A 9732-nucleotide genomic window follows, 5' to 3' on the forward strand; every position below is an offset into this window, starting at 1 on the left:
CAGCTAAGGATTACCAGCCTGGTGACAAAGTTATACTGAAAGCACTAACCTAACCACAGATCACCAATAAAGAAGTTGGACAACAAGCACTTTGGACCCTTTGTTATTAAAAAGAAGGTTGGTGCCTCTGTCTACAAACTCCAACTTTCAGTAACATGGAAGTGTATACACCTAGTGTTTAACAAGGTTCTACTGTCTCAGTACTACAATCTAAGTTTTCCTTTACAACAAAGACCCCTACTACCTTTACTAGAACTCATCAGTTCTGAACTAGAATACAAAGTAGAGTATGTAGTAGATACTAAGCTAGTGTACAGAAAGCTCAAGTTCCTTATCTACTAGAAGGGATACCTGGTTGAAGAATGTACTTAGGAACCTGCTAAGAATCTCACTCATACTATTAAGACAATCTGAGACTTCTATCAACTTCATCTGGGTGCTCTGTGTCAACTCCACCTTACAGATTTCCAAACCCTACTGTTCTGACCTATACCTAAGCTGCTAACTAAGCCCAATGTTTACTAATCAGGACAATTGGTTTTAGAGGGGGGGTAATGTTACAATCCTCTACTCTCTTACCTTCAGTTCTAAGGGTTCTACACTCTTCTGTACTAGAACTCAGGACTTCCATCCCTCAGGAGTACTGTCTATAGACTATATGTATGCTGACTCTTACTACTACTCTTCCTTACTTTATCATTCTATTCCTTTGACCACTCCTTCATTCTCTGTTTATTCTATAGTCTCTTACCCTTTGTCCATCCCTTCATTCTTTGTACCTTTATCTTTGACATTCCTTTCTTTCATTCTTTGTGACTTATCATTCTTAGTAGCTCATACTTCCTGAGTACTCTTGTGTAGTTTAGTATATATAGGTGTATAAGATCAGACTGGTCCTGTAGTCTTGATCTTGTCTACTCTAGGTAGTCCTGTACTCTTAGGCTTACTCTATATACTCTACTCTTGTCTCACTCTCTCTCTCTACCTGTTCTACAAGTTCTGACTATGTTCTAGTACTCACATTCTGTATTTCTGTTGTGTAGGATAGTTGTAGCCTGGGTCCCCTTACTGAGCCTTCAGGTCCCCTCTACACTGTTACTGACATATAGTTTGGAACTAAGGTATGAAGGAGACAAGAGAACAGATACACAAGAGTATTATAACATCTTTTGTATAGTGTCTTTAGTATACTCTAAGCCAGATAGGGAGAAAATGTATAATGTTAAGCTCTACTTATATTGTCAACATACAGAAGGGCTATTTGTAAAACTTAGCTTGTTGTATAAGCTGTAATCCTCAGATCATAGTAGGAGTGAAGAGATTCTAGAACCTTTACAAAGGTCAATACATAGGCTGAATGAGTCCCTTTACAGGAGTACAATCCAGGCTGTAAGTTGAATATCCTAGTTAGTAGCCAAATAAACATACATGTGGATGCTAGCTGGTTGCTAGGATTGTAGAAGCCTTACTTTATTCCTAGGATCATAATAGGAGCAAATAGCTTTTAGAATCCTTACAGAAGTTAGTACATAAGCTAAATGAGTCTTAGGAGTAGTAAAAGCACAGCTGAAGGATGTTCTACTAGGGTACAAACCAAAGCTGTAAGTTGAATATACTGATTAGTAACTAAGTAAACAGACATGTGTATGTAGACAGGTTGTCAGAACTACAGAAGCCTTGCTTTATTCTTAGGATTGTAACAAGTACAAATAGTATCTAGAATCCTTAGAGAAGCCTGCACATAAGTTTGAATGAGTTCTAGAAGTAGTAAAAGTACAGCCAAAGGATGTTCTGCTAGAGTACAAACCAAAGCTGTAAGTTGAATATACTGATTAGTAACTAAGTAAACAGACACATGTATGTAGGCAGGTTGCTAGAACTACAGAAGCCTTGCTTTATTCCTAGGATTGTAACAAGTACAAATAGTATCTAGAATCCTTGGAGAAGTCTGTATGTAAGTTTGAATAAGTTCTAGGAGTAGTAAAAGTACAGTTAAAGGATGTTCTGCTAGGGTACAAACCAAAGCTGTAAGTTGAATATACTGATTAGTAACTAAGTAAACAGACACACATATGTAGGCAGGTTGCTAGAACTACAGAAGTCTTACTTTATTCCTAGGATTGTAACAAGTACAAATAGCATCTAGAATCCTTAGAGAAGCCTGTATGTAAGTTTGAATGAGTTCTAGGAGTAGTAAAAGTACAGTTAAAGGATGTTCTACTAGGGTACAAACTAAAGCTGTAAGTTGAATATACTGATTAGTAACTAAGTAAACAGACATGTGTATGTAGACAGGTTGCTAGAACCACAGAAGCCTTGCTTTATTCCCAGGATTGTAACAAGTACAAATAGTATCTAGAATCCTTAGAGAAGCCTGTATGTAAGTTTGAATGAGTTCTAGGAGTAGTAAAAGTACAGCTGAAAGACAGTCTACTAGGGTGGAATCTAAAGCTGTAAAGTAGACATCCTAGTTAGTAATGAAGAAACATACACATATATAGATTTGGGTTATCTGCTGTACAAAAGCCTCCTGTTACAAGAAGCCTTGTATACCTTCTGTAAACCTATCAAACTTGGGTCATCTTGTCAAAACTATTGATATTCATTTATTGCACAAAAGCATCCTGTTGTAACTGTAAGAAGCCTTGTATACTTCTCATAGATTTATTAAAGTTTACTTATTTGTTAAAACTATTTACATTATAGAGTACAGTACCCTTATAAATAAAAAAAATGTTTGAAATGTATGTTTGGTTACATTGTACTTGGTTTCTGGTCCTAGTAAATATATTTATTTATAGAAAAGACTCTACACTTATGTAATGATTTTGGTCAAACAGGGGGCACAGTACAGGATTATTAGGATTTCACTCATGACTCATATTGTTATGTAGAACATATTTGAGGGGGAACAAGACAGACTGTAACTATAACTAGTAATTGTCTACTGTTTCTGTAATACTATTAGGGTCTATATTGTTACAAGTACTAAGTGAGTATGAGTTTGCTGCTGGCTAATCAGGTCTAGAAAAAGGATAATTATGTATCCTCTATGAATAGTTCATGCTCCAGAACATTTGGCTCCTGACCAAACTTTTTAGGGGCAATCATATACTCTTGTGTTGTATGTTACCTCATCTTTTGCCCCAAAAGCTTACTGTCCAGTCTTTCCTGCCTGACATATTTCTTACTCAGATTTTACTTGTAGTATGTGTACAGAGTAGTAATATAATTCTAGTGTTGAATGGAATATTGACTGTGATTTGATTTTTTTAGAGGATTTGAAATTTATGTTATAGTACAGCTAGCTTATGTTAGGTAATAACCAATGATCCGATAAATCAGAGGACCTGAGGGAAGTCCAATCTTGGACTGGCCTGGGGGACTCTTTCTACAGACATTCAAAAGAGTATCCTCCCCTAACACTCTCTCTCACCTCACATTGAAACATGTTGCAAATGTCTCCCCCTATGTAGTCTGTAAACAGTCTATCAGGTATGTTTCTATGTTGGCTTAAGTGACAGTTCCACTTAGTCCTTTGGTTTCTTAGGATTAAACCAGCACTCTCTGTCTAAGGGCTGAACACTTCCTACAAGCCTGTATGACTGTTCACTCAATTGTACACTCTCTGAGGAGACTGTTTTGTCTACCTCAACATGTGTTACCTTAGAATCTGTTATCTTAGACTCTACTGTAGCAAGTTCACAGCCCCTGTCCTTGAAAAAGCTGGACAAATATGTGTATAATGCTACTAATACTCTGTACACATTGTATTCTGATGTATTATTACTTTACTACAGCTGATAATGTGCTCCAGAAAATAGAACATTTGCTTGAGGACACTGAAAACAATGTATGTAGCTGTGTATCTCTAGCAGATTTGCTAATAAAATGTATTAGTACAGTTTATATCAGTAAATTCTGGCCATTTTGACCTTTATCATAACAAGATAGTTGTAAGGATGTGTGATAGGGTATGTCATATTCTCTTGTGTCAAAAGATAACTAAACTAACAATTTATTAGGTCTGGATTGATACAAATGATAGTGCTAGAGATGTCCTTTTGTGGCAGATGAGGAGTATAGCTTGGAAGAGTGATCCTGTAATAAGTCAAATTTTGCAGAAGAGGAACAATAAGGACCCAGTATATTCTGTCAAGAACCTAGTACCTAAAGACAAGAACAAAGCATGTGACCCAGTCTCACACCAACTGTGCTTACCTTTCCTCAAAGTCTTCTTACAGTCTCTGAAGGGTGCTATAGACAATGTGCCTTCTTCCTATTATGAGCACAAGTATGATGTAAGTTCTAACTGTCATATATACTGAATAGTATTGATTGAAAATTCTCCTATTAGGTCACCTTTGATCTGCTAGCATGGATTGACAACACTGCCCTAGCTGTTGCACTCATGTATGGGGCTTATCCAAAAATTGTGATGGATACCTTTTACACATCCTTGATTGTACAACTACTGCTTCTTCCACAAAGGCATGCTGACAAATATTTTGAAATATTGCACAATGTAGAGATTGTAGTGAATGTGGACATTTTGGAGGTGCAATCACTCTGCCACTTGTTGTTGACTATCAGTAGTTGTGACATGTCCTTTAAGCAGTTTGAGGACTGTATAACATATAGTATAGAGGAAGGCCAGTCCTGGATTATCAATAGTGATTCAAATGCATTCATAAGTAATGTAATGGTTTTAGTGGATATTACAAGACAGAAGAATGAGTCTGAGTTTAATACATTTGGACCTGTACATGTTTTGTTTGTAAACTTATAGTCACTTACTTATATTTGTTTATTATAGATTGATCTTGTGTCAAATATTAAATACATTAACAAACACCTGTCAAGTGCTTGTTCCTTTTCTCAGTAGCTCCCAGACAGATTTGAGCTCAAATTAGATGAGAATTCAGTAATGCAGGCATTCCTCCAAGCATTAGCAAAGGTAGCCTTTCTACATTATAAGCAGCTGTCTTGAGGACATTACTACATTTTTGTTGTCTGCTGGTTATGAGTACTATAGTGTTATTGTATGTATGTAGCCCTTTTTACAGCTTGTACAGTGGTTGTTGAAGACAAATTGTACCCATGCAAATGTGTAGTATGATTCATACCATTTTGCTTTTCCTCCTCTCTATAACTGGCAGGTACAGCTGAGTCAGTACAGAGTATAATTCACATGTCAGAATGAGAGAGAAATTGGACAAGACTGTGTATTTTGGGTGATGACAGAGGAGAGGATGAAGATTACAAACAAGTAATATCTTGATATAATTGTATCAGGTACTGTCACATACAATGATGATTATAGCAACAGTAGTAACAACAAACAAGTTGTCTGTCAGTATTGTTTCCTGGCCACACAACTGTCCTTAATGGATCAACAATCTGGGCCCTAGGACGAATTATGAAGCAGATACTGTTTTTTCAAACAAGCTCTTCATGAGATTGTACATTACACTGGAGAAAAAAATGTTACTGAACTCAAATTGCTGGACTCATCAATCGTCTCATATTCTAACCAAATTAGAGAGGTAAGTAATTGTATGTATCAATCTGTGCTCTGGTTTAATTCATTTGTATTAGAATGAGTAGGATTTGCTGCCAGAAGAGTTCAATTTAATTATGGAAAGTCTCCCTAAAATGTAACTAGACCTCCAACTTTGGAGAAGGGACATTATTAATAATGTGCACCATGGAAGTCATAGTCTAATGACAATAATCTATACTAGGAAGAAAGGTTGCCCTAGAAAGTACATTGACCCAGGGTTCCTAGAGAATGCATATACTCTACAATCTGTTAAGAATATTTCCAATTTTCTGGGAGTCTCTAGGTGACTTGTTTGTAACCAGTTGCTTGAACACAGTTTTGTAACACCTTTAGAAAGTCCATTCAACCTGAATAATAACATTACTGGATACACCAGGCTGTTAACAAATCTAACAGACTAGCAGCTGAATGCTGTAATTGCTACATTTTGTGAACCCAACAACTGACAAGGTGTTACACTTATGGATGGAGCACTGTGAAGCTAGAGTGTTTGTGTCAGTTGAGAGCATATTAACCAGTCTTTGAATTGCTTGGATCCAGAGAGACATGCACTCTCCCAAGTACTGATTAAGTGATACAGCTATGTTACTATAGGACTAAATCAAGTATGGCATTATGATGCTCAACATGGTAGGCAATGACTTTGATTAATAGTCTCTAATACTGACCTGGATATGTATTACACCAGGCTTGGTTTAGTATTGACTTTATACTCATAGTATTACAGAAGGTCATTCAAGATTGATTGTATCCCTTGTAATGGTGGACAACACCCAAGCAGAAACTGTTCTCTGACTGTTCTTCAATACTGTTGTAAAATACAATGTACTAAACCAAGTGAGAGGTGACCATGGAACAGAAAACCTGTTATTGGCAGTATGGATGATATGGTTTCAGGGTGAGGGTAGTAGGGACAGTAACTCAGATTTGAAGCCATACATGTAGGGAAGGTATGTCTGCATCTCAATTTTGCCTTCTATGATTTTAACACACTGTAGGTCTGTACACAATACAAGGATTGAATGACTGTAGTGTAATATGACTGAACAGGTAGGATTAATATGGGCCCAGCATTTTTGCACGCTTGAGGCTGAGTTTGACCTGGACATTAACAACCAACACCACATATGACTACTTCACTACCTCTTCCTACCTATTATTAACAAGGATCTTCAAGAATTTGTTACTACTTAGAATAATCATAAGATAAGAATGAGGGATGGACCCAGTTGCTCACCCATTAACATGTTTTATTTTGATTCATTTGTCTATAGTGAGTGTGGAGATCTACTTCCAGAAGCATTCTAGGGACTAGGATATGTATTAGACAACACATCTCTCTTTGCAAATGGTGGTGATCTCTAGTCGAATCTGAACATTCGTCTAGCAGATTATAGAAGAACTAATAGTTGGGAGGATGTATCAGGGCTATGGTTTGAGGCATTAGTGTTTGTCAGGTATGAGTTACAATGTCCGGATTTCTAAATGTTAGGAAATTGTTTATCTAGATTCCATTTTACACTAAAAGGATTTGACAGGTGGCTATAGCTTTCACAGGCTCATTTGAATGTGGAGGCACAGTGCTCAATCCTCTCCTCCTACAGTGTAATTTATTGTAACAGCCAAAAGATTTGTGTTCACACAGGTGTAATATTTCAAACATACTGTACTACAATCTGTGTTTCAGAACCTCTATAGGATATCTATTTCCCTTGTTTGTCACAGTACAGCCATTGGTGGAACATTCTGCCATTAGAAGTAAAACTGTTCAAGTGAACATAGACTCTAGTCTACCTCCTACTGTACATGATCCATTGACTTGTAGACAAGTGCTACAGCATATTTACAAAATAATTGATTTAAGATAGTATCAACTTAGCATGCTCACATTTGTTAACACTTGGCAACCTTGTGTCTTTTTTTCTGAAATCAGTTCTGTATATTTGTACATCCACACTGTGTTTTCTACAACTGTGTCTCTACACATCTTGTTTCTGCCTGTACCCTTCCAGACTGTTTTACATTATGAGTAGTGTAGATAATGTCCTATCTCTCTTAGAAATGTAGGCTATGGTCTAACAGTTGACTGGTTTGAACCAGGATACACAGACAGGTCTTTCTGGTTCTCAGGTGCTTCTAGACTCTTACTGAATGCTCAAGTCATTCAGCTACAGATTACTCAAACATACTAAAGTATGTACATACTAACAGCCCATACTCAAGCAGTAGCTTCCCTGTCTTTCCCAGTTCACAGGTTGTAGCTAGTTGATAGTCACAGTACACTGTCTTAGGGATTATCAGTGTTGCCTGTAATAACTAGCCTGCCTTTCACACAGTAAGCTTGACACTAACACAATGGTTCTAGGGCAAGTACTCAACCTGTACAATCAACAATGGCTGATTTCTGGTTAAACACAAGTGTTACAAACAAAGCTTGACAACTCTCTGCCAACTGAACACTCTCAAGATCACAGGCAGCAGTCCTACAAAGAGGAGTTAGATCCCTTACATCTTGTTGTGTGTCTACACCACTTCCTAGCCTGACAAGAATGAAGAAGATAGAGGATTGTTTTGTGATGTCAGAGACAGGTGAGACTCTACTCAGGGTTGTTGTCAAGGTTTATCCTACATTAGTATGTATTGTAAAAGATACTATTGGTTGTATATTTAACTGTGTTAATAATTAGTAAGAACACAGTGCATATTGTATACTATACTTGTTCCTTTGCAAATCATTCAATACATTATTAAAGTTGCATGATCTATATTTCAAGCTTAATGTTCCTGCTTCCCTACTGGTTGTTGATCTTATTCAAGACATTATAGTTATGATGGTGAATTCTAGTCACTAATATCAATTATTGTCCTTATGCTCTAATACAATATATGTTGCTCATGAAGCCCAGACATTGTCTTTGCTGGAAATACATGATTATGGATGTATGGCTGCAAATTATACTTATGCTTGGTTGTAATGTGTAGTCTTACAACAGTAATAGACTGTAAGCAACTTGGTAAGCCAGAAGTGGCAGTTTGCAAGTCCTGAACTTACTATTGAAGGGAACTGGTTTGTGGTCCATCTTAGTACATTCTCACAAGCACCCAGTCAAACAGAAACAGACCCTAAATTTTTTGAATAAGTGTGTACATCTGACTTGCTTACATTCATTAAGGATGGAATATTGTACACCTGTATCTCTGAGCATGTCTACAACAGATTTGTAGAAGATAGAGTAGTGAGTGCACCTCTTAACAAAGTCATCTGTGTGTGCTACAAGGACATAAGCACTCTCATCCTTTTGGGTAACTCTGAACAGGGTGGTGGTAGTAATGATAGTGCTAATGTGAGTATAGTTGCAGAAAAAATATACAATGATATTTACTTATTCACTCTTTATGGCTCTGTGTGACAGGTCTAGCAAACAACCAATCTAGCACTTACAAGACAGTCATCATTTATGTCTGTAGTAGGAACTCTTCCACCTGTGATTTGAGTGGATTCTTAGACTACTATTTATGAAGATGGTCCAAATTGCTTTAATCTAAACAACCTAGCAGAGAAAATATGTCTTACAGCAACTGAGGGACATAGTAATGTGTCTCAACTGAGAGAATTAGAGATTGTAGGAAGAAATGTACCTGAGATGGCTAAAAACTTTATTAACATTATCAAATCATACTATCAGAGGAAGGATTTCACACTACTCTTCCTAAAATGCTAGTACAATAAGTGTGTCATATTGTATTGTTTTGTTCTTGTCTAATGGATATTCATTTAGGACAGACAATTTGGGTTGTACAGTGTTAGTTAGAGAAGGGGTTGGTCAGAAGGTCCTTCTTACTGTATTTCTACACTATACACAAGATGAAGTCTGATGGTTTGAAAACTTAACAGATGGGTTCTCTAGTATCAAGCCACTAGTATGTAGTGAAATTGCTCAATATGTGTCAGAAAGTTGTAAGGAGGGATTTACTGTTCTGGGTGCTTTGTGTTCCTTAATGTTAATCTCAAAGCTGGCACCAGAGCTATTAGGCCCATGTGTGATTCAGTATATACTGAATGGCTGTAACCTACATACTCTTTATGAAATGTTTGTTACAACCTAGCATTCAAATGTTGCTGTACAAGTTTGTCAGTAGATTAACATAGGGCTAGATAGAGATCCTAC

The 9732-nt window shown here is 36.9% G+C and overlaps 1 protein-coding gene across 1 annotated transcript; it reads left to right on the forward strand.

Annotated features, from left to right (window-relative positions):
- Positions 1-1751: 1751 nt before the first annotated feature.
- Positions 1752-4821, forward strand: FOMMEDRAFT_25241 (uncharacterized protein; the record flags this gene model as incomplete). Its single annotated transcript, XM_007261923.1, has 18 exons — positions 1752-1814; positions 1927-1954; positions 2012-2027; positions 2147-2167; positions 2225-2240; positions 2353-2380; positions 2502-2577; positions 2895-2923; positions 2969-2992; positions 3196-3207; positions 3300-3318; positions 3346-3495; positions 3698-3738; positions 3801-3853; positions 3906-3974; positions 4026-4301; positions 4358-4628; positions 4817-4821. 18 exons carry the CDS (start codon positions 1752-1754, stop codon positions 4819-4821), a joined length of 1197 nt encoding a protein of 398 aa, XP_007261985.1.
- Positions 4822-9732: the final 4911 nt, after the last annotated feature.

The sequence above is a fragment of the Fomitiporia mediterranea genome (assembly GCF_000271605.1).
Source record: "Fomitiporia mediterranea MF3/22 unplaced genomic scaffold FOMMEscaffold_1, whole genome shotgun sequence".
Lineage (NCBI taxonomy): Eukaryota > Fungi > Basidiomycota > Agaricomycetes > Hymenochaetales > Hymenochaetaceae > Fomitiporia > Fomitiporia mediterranea.